The sequence below is a fragment of the Benincasa hispida genome, chromosome 3 (genome assembly GCF_027475165.1).
Source record: "Benincasa hispida cultivar pf3 chromosome 3, pf3_genome.v1.1, whole genome shotgun sequence".
In the NCBI taxonomy this organism is placed as follows: domain Eukaryota; kingdom Viridiplantae; phylum Streptophyta; class Magnoliopsida; order Cucurbitales; family Cucurbitaceae; genus Benincasa; species Benincasa hispida.
The window spans coordinates 969,818-991,730 of record NC_143480.1 but is presented as its reverse complement, the minus strand read 5'-3'; the positions used below and the strand labels follow the sequence as shown (position 1 = coordinate 991,730).

The window sequence follows — 21,913 nt, the reverse complement described above, 5'->3', positions numbered from 1 at the left end:
TCTACCTATGAAGGTAGTCCTTTGATCTACATGGATGAGAGTGGTCAGATCCGCCAACTTAATATGCCTACCATTTTGAGGATTCGTCTGAGTGGTGAGTTGGAAACGCAGCTACACAAAAAGAAATTCACTCCTTCTTATTGTTAGGGTAAGTAGATAAATTACTTCCTTAAGTGCTAATTCCAGGTCATAAACAATGAGGTGTCTCACCCTCTCACTGGCCAGAGAAGGGTCTAGTTATAGTAGGACTATTATTAATTGTTCATTAGAAGTATCGGTGGTACTTAAGGAGTTAGATTTAACTACAGAGATAAAACAATAATTTTGACCCAACTGTACTTACGAGCAATTTGTGAAGGGTCAACTTACTGTTGATTGGTTATATCCAATAGACACAGAAATATATCTACAATACGAAGAGTGCAACTGTCGGTCATTAGTGGAGTGATTAGCAGTTAATGAATGTTGTTTAATTAAATTAAAGAGTTTAATTAATTAATCTTATATCATTAGAGTTTCTAATCTATAGGTCCATAAGGTCCCTTTGTTAGTTTAATAAGAAATGAGAATCAATTAATTCTGATTTAATTTGAATTGTTCAAATTAATTAAAGGAAATTAATAGTATAAGATACAATTAATATAATGTATGTTGATATATTATAATATAAAGTTTAATGAGATAAATAAATATTTGAATATGATTCAAATATTATTTATATGAATATGATTCATATAAAAACTATAGGTTAAAATTAACGTGAATATGATTTATATTAAAACTATAGGTTATATGAGATAATATAAACTATAGGTCATATCATGTATGATATAATATAAAATTATAGGTTGTATATTATATGGGATATAATATATTTTTTAGATTTAATTATATTAAAATAGTTAATATAATTATATTAAATTAAAAAATTGTCTCTTTGGGAGTTATTATATATGTTGTGGAGGGAGTTAACTCCCTCACTCACACATCTCTTATATAACAGATTGATGGAAAAAGGAGAAGTCAATTTTTTATGTGAAATTGTTTCATTTGTAGAAAACCTCTTTGTATCTTCATCTTCTCCATTTGCATTTTCTCTTAACAAACACTCTTTCTCCTTTCAGCAGAATTGAATAAGAAGCCCACACTCTCCTTGATTCTTGAGAATAACAAGTAACTCTTGTGGTGGTGTCACATTCTGTTCGTTGTGTTGCAGTGTTCTGGAGAATGACAGAGAAGTACATGATCTTGCTAGAGAGGAAATTCGAGAAAAACGGTTCTTCAAGGATATGTATATCATTTCCCCTTTCTTATGTATATCATTTCCCCTTTCTTCTCTGTAATTTTTTTTTTCGTAGAAAAGCATGCTTAAGTTTATGTATGTTTATCCATGTTTCTGTCTTTCTCTGTTTTTGCTAAGTTTCCAAATGAATTCTAAGACACGTACGCGATCAATCGCTTCCATTGCAGGAATTCCATTCTTTCTGACCCAACATACATAAATATTTACCAACACATATAGGTACCCTCTCATTCCCAACTAATATGTATAACACGTTGAGTCAAGATAAAGTACGTAACTAAGACCTAGAAAGACTCTGGTCTATTTGGTAAATGAATGTAACATCCTACACCTTTTTATTTATTTATTAATAATGTAAAATTTTTCCTTTTTCAGTAATTGTCCTTAGTTGAAGGACATGTTTGGAATTTTGAATTTAAAGTATAAGTGCAAGGATTTAAGTGTTGTCGTGGAAATTATTCAAAAACTATTCAATTTTCAAATTCAATTTGAAAAGTTATGGCAAGAATTAATTATTTTTGGAAAAAGGAAAGGAATTAAATATTATAAAGTGGGTTAAGGAAAGGATTTAATTAGAGTTATACTATTTTCCTTTTATTATTATTATTATTATTAGTTTTTTTTTTTAAATAAAAAGGGCACCCCCCATCTCCCTCATAGCCGTCTCGCCGTCGCCTCCCTCACTGCCCAAACCCATATTGCCGCCATCTCCTTCACTGTCGGTCACAACCTCCTTACCGCCGCCTCTCTCACTATCGAAACCCGACGTCGCACCGCTCGCCCAGCCACAGAGTCGTCGTCGAAGTCGCACCGCTCGCCCAGCCGGAGAGCTGTTTGAGTCGCCGCCACTCCAGCCCCCTGACCACCACGCTCCACCGCCGATCAAACCTCCTGATCGTCGCGTGCTGCACCATCTTCCAGCAGCTTGACTCTTAGATTTTGATAAGATCTATTTTGTGGTTGGGTTTCTTGAAAGATTTTGGATGCCCACTAAGTTGGATTAAAGATTAAATTAGTCGCATTATCTTGATTTTAGATTTGAGCTCGGGAAATTACAGCAGCGACTGTCCAGCGGATTCAAGATCATTCGACAAGAGTTTTGATAAGAATTATGGTCCTTATTGTTGGTTTGTGGGCACGTTTTGATTACTAAATTAAGTTGACTTAACCCTTGAATCTTTAAGGTTCCAAGCTATCATCCATTGGGAGTTAAAACCTGTTGGAAGGAGATTTTGGAATGGTTGTTAATCAAGTTCCTTGGGTAAGCTTTTGGGGTGTTGTGGTTTTGAATCTGAGATGTCACAATTATTATTGAACTAAAATTTTATGGTTGCATTCGTATGGTAGAGTCGTTTCTTCAAATCGCGGTCATCGTTGGTTGTCAGAGTTATCTATGGAATTTCGATTAAGGTAAGTAATCTTACCATTGGAACTGCCCACGGGCCAGGTTTTATTTGTATGTTCACGTGATAAGTTAAGTTATAGTAAATATTAGCACGTTGACTGATAGTATGACCTGAATCAAGTATGTTCTGGTACAGGTTCTATTTTGTTTAAAGATACACCTAGGTACTCGATTGTTAGTATGTGATGGTATGTGTTTTCATATGTTGATATCTGATTTGCTGGTGTTGAGGCATACTTGCATGCTGTGGAATTATGATGTAAGGTATACATGAATGTAGTATGATATGTTGTTAATAATCATGTGTATGTGATGGAGCCATAGTATCAGGGATTTTCATGTATGTTCTAGAATTGTACAATGTTGATTCTTAGAACGTTGAGACTGTGTGAATATCCTCATTGATTAGTTAGATGCTCACCAATTTGTGTTTCCTTCGGGATTCACCAGTTTTGTGTTTCCTTCGGGATTCACCAGTTTGTGTTTCCTTCGAGATTCACCAGTTTGTGTTCCCTTTGGGGTTCATCAGTTTTGTGGGCATACTTAACTACAATAGGACAGGACTCAGTCTCTTGTTTATTCCATTTGTTTATGTGCCATAGGTGGGTATCTAGAGGACATAGATGCCTAGCCTGACCCCATTGGTGGGGTTACTTACTGAGTATTTCATGCTCATTCTTTCTTATGTTGATGTTTCAGGTAAGGGTAGAGATGCACCAGCGATGGCGTAGCGAAATTTGTGATCGTGCCACTGGGACTAGTTTTTACGCTTCCGCATCATGACATTTAGAATCCTTATATTTTTTTCCCTTAATGTTTAGTTTTATTGTCTTAAACTTATTATTAAGGATTATGTCTTTTGCATACTTTTAATAGTCTTTACGAATTATGGGTACCCTATTATTGTTTTAACAATTACATTTAATAAATGTCTTTTGAACTTCTCTTATTTAATTAGCATTTATTTCAAATAATTGAGCATTATTTTTAAATTCTGCGCATGCATTTATTTTAGTAATGGCCTTACCTAAGTCCTAGGGGGTCGGGTCGTTACAACTAAGAAGGTGGCAAACTATCTACAGTAGCCTAGGTACCGAGAACTCGTTCACTATCTAGAGAAGAAAGCATTTTAAAAATGTGAGCTGGGAAGCCCAGCGAGTGACTAGTTAAGTAAAAACATGCTTTGAAATATTAATAGTCAATGAGAAACCAAGAATAGGTTTTTGTTTCAGAACTCGGAATTTATAAATATGCTTGGAAATTAATTGGCTTAGCAAAACCAACAACATTAGAAATCATTTTCATAATTTCAAACTAAGAATATCTGAAAAACCTTAAAACATGGAATATCATGTTTGTAAATCTCATAATCTATAAACCATACATAAAACTTGTAATCTCATAATTCATAAACATTCATAAACCTGTACCCTAAGCCTTAATTGAGGTAGAGCAAGCTCGATACACTTAGGGTCGATGTAGAGTAATCTCAATACAATCAGCGTCGATAAATCTCATACATGCACATAGAAATACCACCAAAAGGCTAAGCACCCCTGCACACGGCCCAAAGCCTATATGTGCACCGAGGTGGGTCCCAAAGACCTATTATACTCATTCTCTAAACTTCCTAAATACCTTTATCTCCTTGAGTATCGGGAGTCTCTAAATCAGGGTACATACTTCAAAGCTTGTAAAATTGTACTTTTAAAACATGAGGGTTTTGCACTTAATCCAAGATAACAAAGCATGAAGAGCACATATCTTTTCTTAAAATTATAAAGTTAGGAATCATGCTAATAATGCTCGAATTGTATAATCATGCTTAAAACATAGCTCATGGAAAATATAACTCATAACATTTATGATAAGTCAACTATATTCAAGAACTTATCAAAATAAACAATTTATTTAAGGGAAAATTTATTGGGTTTTATGTCCTAAAACTCGTGGTTTGTAAACAATAAAACTTATTTCTGAAAATTCAATAAGTTGTTATTGAATATATGTATTGTTTATTTCGTTTTAAAATAAATCTAATAAACTAAAAGATTCATGACTATGACATGAGTACTTAACTTTATGTGGAGACATAAAAGTGGATCAGGTTCGAGTAAATAATGGTCAAAATGATCTATAGTATATGAATAAGGTTGGGTGTCTTATTCTGGTAACATTATTGGATGTGATCCACTCTGTAGTTATTACAAAGAGTTGTAAAGTGCTACAGACGATGTGATCCTAATTCGTACATGTTATGACATGAGGAGTGGAGGCGTCCTGTGCAATGGGTTTGTACAAGATCGGACCACGAAATCAGTCACTCTTACTTTATAACGTTGTTTACTGTTTAAGACTGACTATTTCAAAATGATGACCTAGGTAACTTGACCTTAATCCTAAGCTAAGTATGAACTCCTGTTTATTCGATATCATCCTTAGATTTGCATGGGTGAGGGTTGGCTCAACAGTGTCGGCTGAATAAACCTCCATTTCAAGGGTAAGACCGAGTAGATAACTGAGGACATAGGGTGCAAGATGGAATTCACTCCTACCCACTTTCAGGGATAGTAGAGAGGTTGTTCACTTAAAGTGGTGACTTCGGGCCTTAAACAAGAGGCCCCACCCTCTCATTGACCCAAGATGGACTCGGTTTGATGATCGGATCACAAACCAATTGTTCATTAGAAGATCAGTGGGACTTAAGGAATAAGAGGTAATCTCGGGGGTAAAATAGACATTTGATTCAACCATTATTACGAACAACCTGTGAAGGGTTAACTTACTAATCATGGTTATATCGAGTGGACATAATATATTTGCAATGAGGGGAGTGCAACTATGGCCTTTAGTGGGGTGACCCATTAGTTAACGAATGAGGGTTAATTCAGTGTAAAGAGTTTAGCCAATTAATCTCAGATCATTGGAGCCCATGATCAGTAGGTCCACGAGGTCCCCCTACTAGCTCATAAATAGATTAGCTTTAGAGTAGCGTGATAAGTTAATTTGAAACGTTTAAATTAGACTTAAGGGAATTAGTAATTATATAAGATATAATTACACGTTTAATTTTGGAATTAAACGGAATTGAAGAATTTAATTAATATTTTAATATGATTTAAATATTAAATTCATGAAGGTGGAATTTGTGTAAAAATAATTTAATATGTGATATTAAATTAATTAGAATTAATTAAATTGTTTAACTAATTATTTATTATTAATTTTATTAGAAAATTAATTTATGAAATCAATTTTGTAAAATTAATAAAGTTTTAATTTTGAAAAACTAAATTAATTTTGGAAATCAATTTATAAAAAAACAAAATTGAAAGCAAAATTGAAAAAACACAAAAATGAGAAAAGTTAGATTTCGCCACTACATTCATCAAGTAGCTCACTCATTTTCCCACTTGATTTTGCTTCAATCTTCCAAGCCTGAGTTGCACCTCATGCAACCTTCTTCTTTGCATGAATGTCCTGTAATAAATAGAGAAGATGGAAGAGAAAATCGGGCATGCAATAGCTGATGAACTTGCTGAAGTTTTGTTGAAATCTTGTAAGGTTGAAGAAGTGTTCTTCAAGTTGCATAAGTGAATTTCTTCTCCAAATTCCCTTCATTCAAATTTATTTTGAGTCTCATAACTCAATCTAAAGCTCCAAGTGAATAGTAGGGAAGATCTTGAGGTGGTTCACAACGAGATTTGGGGAAGATTTGCAGCTGAGAATCGTGATTCAAGGTGTTCTTCAAAGGTATGTCATGAAACTCACTTTGTATTTTATGAGCATGCTTAGATTCAGAGCCAAAATTAATGAATTAGAATGCTTCTTGATTCTTGTTGCTTCCACTGCATGTTGATATACTTCTACAAAATCATGATTTAAAATCATTAAAAGAATTCATTTTGAAAACATACGTCACCCAGTGTCACCGATTTGTCCCCTCGGACTTGTAAGTTTCACCTATCTTTGTTTGGCCTACAAATCAAGTCACAAGCCAAGGGTTACTCTCTAAACAATTATTCAGCCTGAGTATTCCATAAATAATTCATAACTTCAACTAAAAGTCCCTTGAATGTCATTTAACTCCAAAATATCCTTAATTTAGGGTTTTAGCACCTTTAACCCTAAATTATTTTAAAATATCCTAAAATTAGCTTAAGATCCAAGTTTCAAGTGGGTACGTAAGAGTTCAAAAAGTTAGAGGGTATCGAGAACGTGCATTGGGGACCGAGGATGATTCATCGAGTAATCTTACATCTAGCGATCAGTGATGATGTGGCAAATATCGTGAAAAAGCTATTGTACATCGAATGATCAAAGATCGTGCATCAGGTGATCGAGGATCATGTGGGTAGATTTCAGGGACGAAACGTGTCGATGCAAGCAGGAAGCCAAATTTCATTTTGTTTTCTCGTGGGTGACCATTCTTCATGGGCACCCTGAAAAGAGGCTATCCATGCCAAAAAAAAAAAAAAAAAAAAAAAAAAAAAAAAAAAAAAGCGGTATTTTGATCAATTTCACACGAACGGCGAAATAAGAGTCATGGAGATTGTTAATTTTAAAATTTCGCAATGAACGTGTATTTCTTTTGCAAATTACAATATCCTGTTTACACATTCTGGTTCGGGTTATGTTTTATTGGTTTTTATGGGTTTCCGAGCAGTCCCTTCGTCTAATTTTCTCTCCTTGTTCCAGTTCTAATTCGTCGATGTTCGTAAAACGAACTAGTATTCGATCGATGCATCTGCCACTGCATGCTAACTGCTAAACATTCCCTGATATTACTTACTTGAAGAAGAAGAAGAAGCACACTACTCATTCCCTTCCTTTCACGAGTGTGTTGCTCTGACGGTGTTGGAATTGGCTTATGCTTATCCTCTGGATCAGGGCATCGCGTAGGGATGCCGGTAGCGAAGCCGGAATCGTCAGATGTCAGAATCATCGCTCACGTAGATATGGACTGCTTCTACGTTCAAGGTTCCAATTCTCTTATACACTTTGTTATGCTCCCATTCTCCCAACTATTTTGAGATACCCATTTCGTTCCAATTCTACTTCCCCACTCGAATACTGATCTTTATAAACTACCATCAACTTTGAATTCGGACTTCGAAGTTCCTAATGGCTGAAATGTCTAGTTCTTTGGTGTTTTTATGGGGGCTGCTTTCTAACCTCATGTCATCTCGCGCCTTACTTTTTTTTCCCATGAAAGTTTTCTTGATCAGAAGAAGAAAAATAGAAAGCCAAAGTGGTTCACTCAAAATGAAAAGTTCATTTCCTATCTAAAAAACATAGGTTATTGTTAAGTATTGATATAAGAATACATTTATCGTAACCAATTAGCTGAAGTTTTTGAGTCTTGCGGTGATTTAGTATGGTATCAGTGAGGGGTCCTGTGCTCCAATCTTTGTAATATCATTTTCTCATTATTAATATTGGTTTTCACTTGTTGGGTCTTCTACAAATTTTTAAGCCCACAAGTGAGAGGAGTGAAGTATTGGTATAGGATTAAATTTACTGTAATCCATCTACATAAGCTTCTGGGATCAATGGTGATGGTATCCAATTTTGGCGAGAGTGTAAAGATTCTTGATAAGGATTTATATGACAAGGAAATTTAGGTTGTTGCTGCATAACTTCGTGATGAGCTGTTAGTGGGGTTCATGTATTCCTTTGGGTGCAAAGGTTAGCATTAGTATCATGGATTAGATTTCCGTATTCCCCTCTTGCAGAAATTAGTAATGTATGATCAGAGAAGTTATGAAAAATTTTGTCTATGTCATGCTTTTCATACTCTATTTTTGTTATCACGCCAGACAACATTTTTTTATGGTTGATTGACAAAGTCTTTTTTTTTTTTTTTTTCTCCCTCAAGCTTTCTTGTTAATTGTTATTATTTCTGCAGTTGAGCAACGGAAGCAGCCACAGTTAAGGGGTTTACCTACTGCTGTGGTTCAATATAACTCATGGAAAGGTGGTGGTTTGATTGCCGTTGGCTACGAGGCACGCAAATTTGGTGTGAAGAGGTATAGACCCTTCTTCCCCTGAGTTATAGTTTATTCTCTTAAAAAATCTAATTAGCTTCAGATCGATGCGAGGTGATGAGGCAAAGAAAGTCTGCCCTCAAATTCAGCTCGTTCAGGTTCCTGTGGCACGTGGTAAAGCAGACCTCAAGACATACCGGGATGCAGGTTCAGAGGTCAGTAGGCCCGTTTGTGCATTAAGTCGTCTCTGTTAACAAGGAACGTTGACGTTTCACGATGGAGAACTATCAAAATTGTAGGTTGTTAGTGTTCTTTCAAAGAAGGGAAGGTGTGAGAGAGCATCAATTGATGAAGTATATCTTGACCTTACCGATGCTGCTGAAGCAATGTTAATTGAAACTCCTCCAGAGAGCATGGAATTTATTGATGTTGAGGCTCTTAAATCACATGTCCTAGGTCTTGATCAAGAGGTCAAATACAATCTCTGAGATTTCTTCATTCTTGATCTCCTTCTAAGTCATGACTCAAATATGTAGAGACATAAAACATGTTAATTATTAGGCCCAATTTGCATTATAATTTTGACCGTTATATATATACACATATACATACATACATACATACATATATATATATATATATATATAAGCTTTCACTGATGCAATGATAAATGAGTGGCTGAAAGCCTATAGCGGACAAATAAGTTACAAAAAGAGCCTTAACACAAATAAGTGACTGATCATAATCATAAAAGTTTGTACCAGGAATAACACTTCACGTACAACACGCTGCTTCTTGGTAGTGTTTTAGTCGGAAATTCTTTTGTAACTATAGTCTGTTCATGATCATGAACAACTGAAAGCACTTCTTTAGTTTTTTTGTGGGTGGAGGTTCCCTCTTTTTGGAATACAGTCTTGGAATACCTTCACTATCTGCTCTTTGAGAATGTTGCCGATAAAACCATCCAATTTTGTTATTTGGCTTGTATCAATGCCCTTCTTGACTTTGAAAACCTTCTTTTTGAAAAAGGAAGCCGATTTCTTTCTATTAAACATGTGTTCTTCCGAAAGATTTCTCCAGTGAAAACTCTGCTCCCGACATTTTCTTATAAACCACCATAAACTTGAGGGGAATCACTAAGACTCAAATTCTTATTTCTTATATGCATATCTTTTTCCCCTCTTCCTTTTAGCTTGGTATAAACGAGATGTTTTGCTTTTTCCAATTGTACCAATAAAATTCTAAGAAATTAAATCTACTCCATAATGTTGATAATATTAGCTATGAACTGGCTTGGTCATCAGCCACTGTATTATATTCAATATTGAAATTGGTTTTAAGTCAGGGACAAAGTGACAGCCTAGAATGTGTAAGGATGTGGCTTACGAAGTGCGATGCAGATTATCGTGATAAGCTGTTGGCTTGTGGGACTCTAATTGTTGCTGAATTAAGGATGCAAGTGTTGAGAGAGACCAAGTTTACTTGTTCTGCTGGAATTGCTCATAACAAGGTTGGATGGAATTATTTGTTCATACTGAATCCTATCATTTAATACACACACACATATATATTTTAATCATATATGAGATTGTGAGCAGATGCTGGCAAAACTTGCGAGTGCCATGAATAAACCTGCCCAACAAACTGTTGTGCCTCTCTCCTGCGTGAAAGGATTGCTTGATTTGCTGCCAATAAAAAAAATGTAAGTCTCCATATGTCATATCACATGCTAACGTTATGTTAACATTTTACTTATTTGTGTCAGTTCTGAAATTTTGTGGCAGGAAGCAACTAGGTGGGAAGCTTGGGAGTTCTTTAGAAAGTGACCTTGGTGTGAACACTGTTGGAGATCTATTGAAATTTTCAGAGCAGAAGCTACAAGAATGTTATGGCATCAATACTGGGTATTTGTTAACTGAATTCAATGTTGGATCTTTTCTGAATAACTGCGATGAAACAGAAAACAGAATAAAGTAGACAATGAATAAAGGTTCTTATTTGTAGTTTCATACTTTGTGAAGTTGTTTTTGTTTGTTTGTTTTTTTGGTGGTGGTTGGGGGGTTGCGAGAGAACATCAAAGGCTATTGTGGTTTGTAGGGTTATCTCTTTGCCTGGTCACTAATCAACAGAACAGGTGTAATAGAATGATTTTACTTTTTCCTTTTTTTTTTTTTTTGGAAAATAATAATTTTACTTTTTCCTTTTGCTCAGTACTTGGTTATGGAATATTGCTAGAGGAATCAGTGGGGAAGAAGTAGAATGTCGCCTTCTTCCCAAAAGCCATGGTTCTGGGAAGAGTTTTCCTGGGCCCCAAGCTCTGAGGACAATTTCTTCAGTAAGTTTGTCAGTCAGTTTTTTTTTTTTTAAGATTTTTTTTTTAAATTTATATATATATATATATATATATCGTTTTTTTGTTTATTATTTCTTTTATTGAGGACATCAGTGAGATTTATTTTCCCGTCATTTGGTCTTTCTTTCTTTTCTGTCTTTTTTCCTTGATGTGAGCGTGTATATAGGAGGATGGGCAGTGTCCTTTGTATTGCATATTGATTAAGGTTTTGATGTGAAGTGTTTTGAGTGTCCAATGCTGGATATTCTAAATTGATGTTACCATATATTCAGTTAAATCCACTTGCTATTTGTCTTATTTTGTCAATTTTGAAGTATTTATAATGGATCTGTTCTTTAAAATTCTTACTTGACATGATTTTGATTTTTTTTGAGTTCGATAACATGGGAGGTAGGGATTCTTCGTGTGTATTTGTGCTTAAATTAATGGTTTCTAGGTCCGTTGGCATCAAAACAAACTTTGCAAATGGATTTGTTTTTGTTCTTTACCGTATGGCATTTTCTATGCTTTGCTGCTTACTGTTGCTCCATACATCTTCCATATGCTAGGAGATTTTTTTCTAATCCCTTAGGATAAGACATAAGATTGGAGGTACATGTTTGGAAGGCCTTGTTTAACCATCACAGAGTTACCATCATCATTCCCCCTTCTGCAGGTTCAGCACTGGCTAACTGAACTTTCTGAAGAACTGAGCGAGCGTCTTTGTTCTGATTTAGATAAGAATAGGCGGATGGCTCACACCCTTACACTTCATGCTAGTGCATACAGGGTATGTTTTTTGTGCTTTGACATGTTGCTGAGATTTTGTCCCACAGCACGAATCAAGTATTCATAAGATGGATTGCTGCTCATTATGTATTGAGGTATGATTATTCTTGGTGGTGCAGTTGAGTGACTCAGATTCACATAAAAAGTTCCCATCCAAGTCTTGTCCCTTGAGATATGGTGCTGCTAAAATTCAGGAGGATGCACTAAACTTATTTAAGGCTGCACTGCGGGATTATTTAGGTTCTTACAGAGCTAACACCCAGGGAGATTCAAACAGTGGATGGAGAATAACTTCTCTTTCTGTCTCAGCAAGTAAAATTATGACCATACCATCTGTAAGTTTGAGCATACTTGGCAACTAATTTTGTGGTCTGATTATGTTTGATCACTAAAGGCTGTTTGTTTCACATGTTTGAAATGAGTTTTGGCAAAGATATAAAAAAAATCATATTTGTTTCATAGATGTTTACCTTCTAAAACCTATGTAATTATTATCTAAGGATGAAACATGAGATTTTATTGTCCTTCTTGAAGATGAGACATTTTTCTTGGGAAATGAATAGGAGGAGAGAGAAAATACTCATCGATTAATTTCAAGTTGATGTCAAAACAATTTGTAGTGCTTTATATTATTATTAATTATATAGTATTAATATTTTAATTAACTAAGAAATATTATTTTAAAACAAAATCTATTAATTTAAAGTTTTTTTTTATAAAAAAAAAAATTGAATAGGAATAATTTAAAGGTTAAACTATTTTGGTCCATATAGTTTGGGACATGTTCTATTTTAGTCCCCGTACTTTCAGATGTTTAAATTTAATTCATTCTTTCAATAGTTCATAAATTAGTCTCTACTGATAGTTTATGGTTAACTTTTCTGAAGAAGTTTGATCTGTATTAGCCATAGTTCTATAAAGTTTGGAAGGATATTCACATTATGTGTGTTGTTAAATGGAAATTATAGTTATTATTACTTTATCAAATTTAATACAAATAAAGTTCATACTAACAATAATGGCTAATTTTAACGCTTATTAAATGTACATGAACTAAAATGGAATGAGTTCCAAATACAGGTACCAAAATGGTATGAACCTAATTTAAATTATTCTTTACCTGAGCAAAACGCATATAAAACAAAGACAAATATTTAACTTATATATTAATTATTCTGCATATCCAAACACGGACACTCATTATCCTAGACATTTAAGTCCTAGGTATTTAACTCCCAAATATTCCATATCCATCGAGAAACATTGTGAAGAATGTTTATTTTATTTTAATTTATTATTTGTCAGTACAAGATGCTGAAGAATGGTTAATATGCACTTTCGGCTGAAAGAACTTCCCAGGTTTTCTTTCTGAATTTGATAGGAAATTGTATCTATGATTGTTTAAATGTTTTAGCATCTTAACTCATACTGTTTTTATGGTCAAACTGAATTTACTGTTGAACAATACTAGTTGATGTGTGTGGGAACCACTCGACTCTCATAGTGATCAATCAGTTCTCTTTACATTGGTGTTATTTTTCTTTTAATTTCAATTCTCAGCCTTCTGATGCTTGTGGTAGGGAACATGTTCAATTACAAAGTACCTGCATGTCCAGCATTCATCTTGCACATCATCTGGGCAACCTCAGGATAATGATATACAAGAAACTGCTTTACATCCAGGTTTAAGAGTTGAAATATGTTTCCTTCTAGTTTTGCCTCATTTTACTTATTTTTCATTGATGAGAACTTCCTGGTCACTTAGGTTGTACGAATTATTCCATGATGAATTCAAATGAAGCTCATGATGAACGTACTGGAGAAACGAAGATTGAGCTTGACTACAGTCATTTAGGTTGTACAAATTATTCAGTTGACTCAAGTGAGGCTCTTGATAAATTCACTGGGGAAGAAAAAGAAGGGAAGGCTACAGATAGATGCAATTTGGATGAAGAGGAAGGTGGAAGGGGTTCATGGAAAGAAGAAGTCATGGTATAGGATAATCTATAGTTCTTTTGCTGAATCTGTGTTCTTGTAACATATTCTACGACTTCCATATCAAGCTGTTTTAATATGATCTTTTAATGTTATGGTAGCTTGAGTTTTTTAAATCAATAGTTTTCGAGTTCTACTTTTAGGTCCTCCAGCTCCAAAATTGACCTTTCTGAGCTTTTGTGAACCAATTAAAGATATTAGAAAGACTATAGGTATAACTGCAAACGCCAAGTATATATGATCACTTTTCCTATTTGCAAATTGTATCAAGCAGTTCTGCGTGTGCCCAGATAAATTGTAACGAGCATTTTCATTGCTACAAGACTGAGTGAAGAGTTGCTGAGCACTTCAGTGGATCATCTTTTATGCTTGCTAAATGCTATGTTTCGATACTAGTTCTGAAGATTGATTGAAAAGTAATTTTAGTAAAAGAGCATTTCTTATTTCTAACTCGAGATTCTTTGATAATCAGGATACGTGTTCTTCTTCCAAAGAGTTAGAAAAAGATGGTGTCATCATAGAAACAACTCAACTGCCCGTAGTCGTCGCAGGTAAATTTATGTACTCCAAAGTGTTTTCCTTTCCTTCCCAGTTCTAATCTAAATACAGGTGGTTTTTACAGAAAGTAAGTTCTGTTCAGGCTCAAGTAAAAGTGAGTTCCAAATAATTCCAATAGAAGAGCAGAAGTCCAAGAACACAAGAATTACTTCTTCGCTGTGTACTAAAAGGAACAAATCAAAAGACAAGGTTTCAATGTATTTTGTTATTCTATTTCATTTACTCAGTTCCGTTACCATGGAGGGATTTTGCTATGAAGTATGGGAGTAAAGATTTCAATAGATCAACGAAGTTATATACAATTGTTTGGCTGCCCCTATGGAATTCAAGAGCATAATGGTGGATTTTTAATGGGTGCCAACTGGATACATAAATATACTCTGAAAAAAAATGGTTGATCTTTGTACATTTGAATTTTGAAAGAAACTATTGTTTTTGTATCCAGAAAAGTTCTTGTTTAACTAATAGAGATATCACATTTTGAAGATTTGTTGTTTTTATTCTGTAACATGTGATGATAGGGCACAGCTTCAATCTTGAGATTCTTTAAGCCTGATCACTCTTCCACATCAAGGAATCATGAATTTGCTGAAAGCATCCAAGATAACTTGTCATCTGCTGGTATTTTTCAAATATATTGCCCTCTTCTATCCCCTTTGAATTAAATATTAGGCATAGAATTGATCTGTAATAGTGAATAAGCACTTGGAACTGAACTTTTATGTATATAATGCCAGATGGACACAGTAGTGAATTAAGATTGTCTGATCATGGTGAACAAGGAGGTGAAAGATGGAATTATAAAGTTGACGAAATTGACATTTCGGTCATTGAAGAGTTGCCGCCTGAAATGCAGAAGGAAATATGGTCTTGGCTTAGGCCTCACAAGCGATCCAATACAGCAAATCGGGGTTCCACCCTTGCTCATTACTTTCTACCTTCCAAAAGTAGTTGACACTTGTGCTTTCTTTAGATATCATAGTTGTATATGTGTACTATCTCCGTAATGATTTGTGAAAGCTACAGAGCAGGAATCCCTCAAAGGATGGACATTCTTAAGATTGGTAAGTATTTGTCTAAGACAAATATACTCGAGAGAGGATATTACTGTTAAAAAACTTAAAACCACTCCATTGATTAAGGTTATAGATCCATTAAAATTTATGTATGCAGTTGTAGGTGTTACAGATATAGCCTTATATTAATTATGTTCGTTTTTTGTTGCAAAATATCATCAGATTAAGTATTGCATTTGAAAGTCATGCATTAAGTATTGCCAGTCTTGATCTTGTTAGATGCATAATGAGGCTAACATGACGCTCAACTGACATGAACTTGTATTATCAACTTCGAGATCTGAGATGATGCATTCCAAGAGGGGAAAAACAGACATTTCAAGCTCTGTTTACCTGACAATTTGTTTCAAATTGTATTTGATGATGTACTGTATTGTTTGTTGTGGAGAAAATTGTTTTGATTTTTTCTCTAGTTTTAGAAACATGACTAAGAATCAAGAATTTCCCCTCTCCAGCATGGAGGTGGTTTCTAAAACTGGAAAATTGACTGTATGAGTGTTGGATTAGATTGACTAGAGAAAAATGTGTTTTTTGAAAAAATTGTTTTTGTTTAAACTCTTCTGATAAAGACGGTTTAAAATGAACTTTGAAAGTGTTCCAAAAATTATTTTGAGTGATTAGTAAATACTTCAATTTTTTTTCAAAATGATTTATTTTCACACTTAAAAAACTAATCCAATCAAGAAAAATGTGTGTAATAAATGTTAATATAATCATTCATTGAGTTTTAGAATACCAAATGAAGAAAAGAAAAGGTGGAGGGGGTTAGTAAATATATATATTATATTTGAAATGAAAATACATTGTAACTAACATTGAACTGTTGTTGCCAAAATGAGCATAGTGTTTTTACTATCACTATATCATCTATTTAAGCACATTTTTATTTATTTTGAACAAGCATCTAGTTTAAATTTTTAACATGCTTGTTTTCTTTTTCTTTAGTACAATTGGTTGTTAACATATACAGGGTAGAATAGAAAGAAATGTGAAAATTCGAATTTTGAACCGTGGTGAACAGAGACGATGAAAATAAAAAACCAGAGCGGAAGCAGTGAATGTAAAACCCAAAACCAGAGTGGTATTACATTCTCCATAAAGCAATTCCCAAAGAGGGAGAGATAGGGATAATACCCGTGGGCTGAGTCCACAGTTTTCTTTCAAACTTTGCCTTTCATCAGATGCCCTCCAATTTCCCTTTATTTCTATTTCCTAACCAAAACCAAGATTTATTGCCAAGACGCCATTTTACTTTCTGATTCTTCTTCGAAATAACAATAATCACGCCCTCTCCCTCCAATTTTGAGGCCTAAACAGATATTCACTTTTTTATATATTTTTTTCTATTAGATTTTATAATATTACTTGCTTTGATTGTTATTTTAATGAAGTTACCTGAAATTTTGTGAATGACATTATTTTTTTTAATAATATTTCAAGCGCGTTGTTTATTTATAGAATTCCCCTTTCTTTCAAACCATAGGATAAAGTTAAATTTCGGCACACATCAGAATTTGAATTTTTTTTTTTTTTTTTCAATAAAGAAGTAACTGCGTTTTAATTAATGCCAAGTAACTGCGCTTTAATTAATGTTTTTTTCTTTCAGAAAGTAAAGCACTTTTTTTTTCCCCCCTCTTGGTTTGCTTTTAATAGTAACATAGTCAAAGTTGTTATTTTGTTAAAATTATGAATTTACGTGCAACAATTTTAAGTTCTGTAAGTTATTGAATTAGGCTTTGTCAAAACTTTATGGAAGATAAAAATTGAAAGTTGCCGAAACAAACAGCTTTAAATACTCAACCTCTAGTTATTGCTTTGCTAATATGAGAAATTAGGGCTAGCGTAACATAATTCACTTAGGTAAAGGTTAAGATAATAGATATACACAATCACAAATCTCTAATGTTAAAAAAAAAAATTCATTTCATATCATATTTAATATTTTGGATCAAATGTAGTAAAGATATGAAAATTCAACTACAAAACAAAATGGAATCGAAATTGAATTATGCTAATATTTTAAAATTAGATTGTTTTTAAAAGTGTTCATGTGATTCTAAAAGGGGGATCGAATATTCTTTATCCAATTACAATAAACTTTTTTGGACCGGAGATCAACATATGATAATAGAATGCTAGGTTAAATGGGTAAGATGGTAAATACGGAAGAGGAAAGGGGGAAGAAACGGAAATGGCGAACAGAAGTGGGGAGAATGTATATGTACAGTTCACCCATTGGTTTTCTCAAACTTGGGACGAAAGGTATGCGAAATCAAGCTCCCTCCATTGTATAAGTATCCAAAACCTTTTCATTCCCCAAACCCCATGCCTTGCCTTCTTCATCATTACTTCAACCAACCTCCTGCCGAAGCTTTTAGCTTCTGATGACATTGTGATTTGCGCCAACCATTGCGAATTTTTCATCCTTTGGGCTTCTGGGTATGTTTTCGCAGCATCTTATTCATTGAAATCTCTTATTCCCTCTATCTTTATCTCGTAGTCCCTGTAGTACTTTGTTGTTACGAGTATTGTGATTTTGATATTGAGCTTTTCTTCATATTCTTGACTGTATCGAAGTTTCCCCTTTCTCCTTGTTTTTTGGGAAATTTTCACTGTCGCCGGTTAATCAATCAGCTGAGAAATCGTTGCAACATTGTTTGTCTATAGTATTTCCAGTGATCTGATCCTAGTTGTTTGCTTGTTTGGTTTTCTGAAGAAAGTCAAACTATGTTTTTTCCCTCCACATTTTTTAATCATTTTCGTGAGGATCTCTAAGTCTGAAGAACATTTTTCATGCTCCACAGTTAGTTCTCGACACTGTTAGTAGTTCTGAAGTGAAGCTAACGTTATTCATGGCCTTCATGTTCATTGATTAAATGTAACCTATGTACACTCTCTTTCTACAACTTTCTTTCTTTATATCTCCCGAAGAAAAAGGCATCAGGGTAGGCATTGATGTATTTGATGATCGAAGATCTTTTTGGCGCTTTTATGTTTTCAGATCCCCCTTTGATCATTAAAAATATACTTTTTGTAGAATTTCCTTAACAGCGGCCGACTTCCTAATCAGTTCTGCTAATTGTGTTGGCATTGATATTTTATTTTGGCTAAATATACCGATGAAGTCTCGTGTGTGGTTTTTCAATTTTGTTCCTATTCTTTCAACATTTGTGTTTTCCTTTTAATGTATCAGATTACTTCAATTGAATCCTTGATGTGCAATTTAACATTAATTGAAAAACAAGATGGTTGGTATTGCCTATCTTCGTGTGTTGGAAAAAATGAAATCTTTTTAAATTTTTACATGCTACAGAAACTTTTCTCCCTCCTTCCATCTATCAAACTCTTTCCTTCCATCTCTCTCTTACTCTTTCAATCTCTCAGAATCCTCTGTTTCTCGCATCCACTCAACCTTTCTCTCTTACTGCCTCAATTTCTCTCACATTTGGTCTTTTTCATTGTCTCTAGCTCTGTCCTTTTCTTATTTTGATTGAAGTAATGGTCAGGTTAAAGATGAAAAGTAATCAAATGGGAGCTTTAACTTTTATGAACCTTTATTGAAGCACTGCGTTGAAATACATTGACACAGTAGGGAGCATAGAACGTTTTTCAAAAAAAGAGGGGAATGAAATTGAAAACTGTCTTAGGTAGAAGGAATGCGTTGAAATACATTGACACAGTAGGGAGCAAATAGGAAAAGAGGAATGAAACTGTATCTGTCTTAGGAATTAATATTTATATTTAGACTTGAATTTTTCATTATCAGTTAAACTGCCCTAAATTTAATGGACATTGATGTCTGCACTCCCACCCCCCAAAATTCAGTGCGATGCAGGTAAGCAAGTAGAAATTATCTAGTAAGCTACAGTAGGAGCCATGAAATATCGGGTTGTTGGTTGATTGAAGAGAATACTGTGAGATGCTTTAAATTGTTCATAAAGATCAAGGAGGAGATCCACAAACTACCTGCTATTGGAGTTTAAGAAAATTACAAATGACAACTGACTCGCAGCATAGATATATACTTTGTCAGTTTTTTGCTTATTGTTCAAATTATCATCTTTCCTTCTATTCTCATCACCTATGTTTTTCGCATACATTTTGCTATTAGAATCATTCACCATCTTATTAAACTTGCCACGTGAACCAAAAGGTCTAATTTGTGAACTTATGTACAAAATGGTCAGTATTTGGAATTTATGGATTTTTTTTTTCCTTTTTTGGTATTTCAACACTAAAGTTGAATTGTCTACAGGACACGTTGCTTTTTATCTGCTTGAACAGCTGTTGTGTATTTATAACCTAAGATGTACATGTACTTAAATGCAGGACTTATTGGTTAATGCTGTAGCTGGCTGCTTGGTTGAAGTCTGTTAGCTGGGTGCTTTCAGAAAAAAAATCATTAGCAGCGATTGTCAATATCATTCACTTTGGAACTGCAACGGTTTCTTTATTAACATGTCGCTTTTGTCAAAGTTGCGTTGCATCACCATAGATGTTACCGGTACATTGTTAGCTTACAAAGGTGAGCTAGGTGATTACTATTGCATGGCAGCCAAGTCCGTGGGGTTGCCATGCCCTGACTACAAACGTGTGCATGAGGGATTTAAACTTGCTTACAAGGAGATGGCAAAAAACTATCCATGTTTTGGATATGCAGCAAAAATGCCTAACATCATTTGGTGGAAAACTTGCGTTAGAGATTCCTTTATCAGGGTAAGAGATCGATATATCCATCTAGATATACAGGCACGACATTTTGCAGTGAACTAGATTCATAGACATTCTCATTTATATTGACTTTGCATAGCTTGTAGTTAATAGTATTAGATTCATGGCAATCACATTTGTTTGAAATTTCTTCACACATTCTCTTCAGCCAATCACGTTTATAAGAATTTTCTCTCCATATTCTCTTCAAGCTGTCACATTTGTAAGAATTTTGTCCCCACATTCTGTTTTGAAGGCATAGTCAGTCCGAGTCAAACCTGTTGTTATATCATATGTAGAATGGGACACATCAACCGCTAGCTCAGAACTGAAAAAACCTTCAGACTACAATTTGCACATAATTGGAAAATTTTTGTGACGTGAAAAATCTTGTTTTACCGATAGGCTGGATATGATTATGATGAAGAGACTTTTGAGAAGGTGTTTAGACGTATATATGCATCCTTTGGTTCATCCGCTCCTTATAAGGTGTTCGAAGATTCCCAACCATTTCTTAGATGGGTGCGTGAGCAAGGTCTTATGGTTGGCATCGTGAGTAATGCAGAATACCGGTACCAGGATGTGATCCTTCCAGCTTTAGGCTTGAATCAGGTATGTATGAACTCATTGTACCTTTTTTTTTTTTTTTGCATACTGTTCATCTAGATTTTGGTCTTGTGATGAGATGGAGATGACTCTTAAAATTGTATTTTTAAATGAAATTCAAAGCACTCTTGAAAATGGCATTAATAAGGTGCTTCGAAAAGTACTTTTAAGTGATTTTTAAGTACTTGAGAATATTCAATATCACTACCATTTGCATTTGGAGGACAAATGATGTGTTACGACACATGTGAATGCAAATGGCCATTATTCATTTCCATGGTTTAACAAATGATCTTAGAATCCTTCTGATATTAGTATATTTTGTACCACAGTGAGTAGTGGGTAGGGGTACTCTTTTTTATTTAAGAGTGTTCTTTTTGAATACACGAGCAAGTTTTGCTAATGGATATTATGCTTCATGACTATTCAGGGATCGGAATGGGACTTTGGTGTATTCTCCGGTCTCGAGGGTGTGGAGAAACCAGATCCTAGAATCTACGAGATTGCAATCGAGAGGGCTGGAAATATAGCCCCAGAAGAAGCTCTCCACATTGGAGACAGCTTGCGGAAAGATTATATTCCTGCAAAGAGTGTGGGAATGCATGGTCTGTTATTGGATAGATTTAAGACATTAGATGCTGAGGAATGGAGAAAATCTGGGGCAGTGGTGCTTCCCGATCTGGTGGCTGCTCGAGACTGGCTTCAGAATAACTGATTTGTTATGTTGAAAACTTAAAATATGGGTCTCCAAAGTCATCTGTTATAAGGCTTCTCTTCTTATAAAGAAAAAGGAAAAAAAACAAAAACAAATGTAATGTTAATTTACATATGTAAGGATTTTACTTCAGCGAATATGCTTGAAATCATGCATCCAAGTGGTTGAGGCAATAACAAAGTTGGCAAGAAATTGAGGAGAGTGAAATGTGAATGGCTAACAAAACAACACATGGAAGTTAATGTTTGGACTAGCTTCCTGATTTTTTAAAAACTTGGGAAATGCTTACTCTAGTTGTTGTCTACTTGAGATGGGTATGGGTTAATTTTATTCAGTTTTCAACTTTTTGTGGCATGTATTTGAAATATGAACCTTTTTTTTTTTTATATTCAAACCGTAATAAAAATTGGTATAATCCGAATGAACTTTATTGATAT

The 21,913-nt window shown here is 34.4% G+C and overlaps 2 protein-coding genes across 5 annotated transcripts; both read left to right on the top strand.

Annotated features, from left to right (window-relative positions):
* Positions 1-7,246: 7,246 nt before the first annotated feature.
* POLH (Y-family DNA polymerase H) lies at positions 7,247-15,598 on the top strand. Of its 3 annotated transcripts, none has more exons than XM_039020445.2 (16): positions 7,247-7,688; positions 8,617-8,737; positions 8,799-8,910; positions 8,995-9,165; positions 10,041-10,205; positions 10,294-10,397; positions 10,480-10,599; positions 10,907-11,030; positions 11,704-11,817; positions 11,936-12,151; positions 13,397-13,499; positions 13,582-13,808; positions 14,284-14,362; positions 14,452-14,558; positions 14,891-14,990; positions 15,107-15,598. In XM_039020445.2, exons 1-16 carry the CDS (start codon positions 7,613-7,615, stop codon positions 15,322-15,324), a joined length of 2,157 nt encoding a protein of 718 aa, XP_038876373.1. In that variant the 5' UTR covers positions 7,247-7,612; the 3' UTR covers positions 15,325-15,598. The 3 variants fall into 3 exon arrangements, 2 of the variants coding, with proteins under 2 accessions (XP_038876373.1, XP_038876372.1); XM_039020444.2 differs by having other exon boundaries at positions 7,249-7,688; positions 14,434-14,558; XR_005479365.2 differs by lacking the exon at positions 14,452-14,558 and having other exon boundaries at positions 7,249-7,688.
* Positions 15,599-17,376: 1,778 nt separating this feature from the next.
* LOC120068814 (Haloacid dehalogenase-like hydrolase (HAD) superfamily protein) lies at positions 17,377-21,683 on the top strand. Of its 2 annotated transcripts, XM_090312494.1 has the most exons (5): positions 17,616-17,884; positions 19,271-19,473; positions 19,775-20,161; positions 20,561-20,767; positions 21,192-21,683. In XM_090312494.1, the coding sequence occupies exons 3-5, from the start codon at positions 19,904-19,906 to the stop codon at positions 21,474-21,476; spliced, it is 750 nt and encodes a 249-aa protein (XP_090168620.1). In that variant the 5' UTR covers positions 17,616-17,884; positions 19,271-19,473; positions 19,775-19,903; the 3' UTR covers positions 21,477-21,683. The 2 variants fall into 2 exon arrangements, with proteins under 2 accessions (XP_038876374.1, XP_090168620.1); XM_039020446.2 differs by lacking the exon at positions 19,271-19,473 and having other exon boundaries at positions 17,377-17,884.
* The last annotated feature ends 230 nt before the right edge of the window (positions 21,684-21,913 follow it).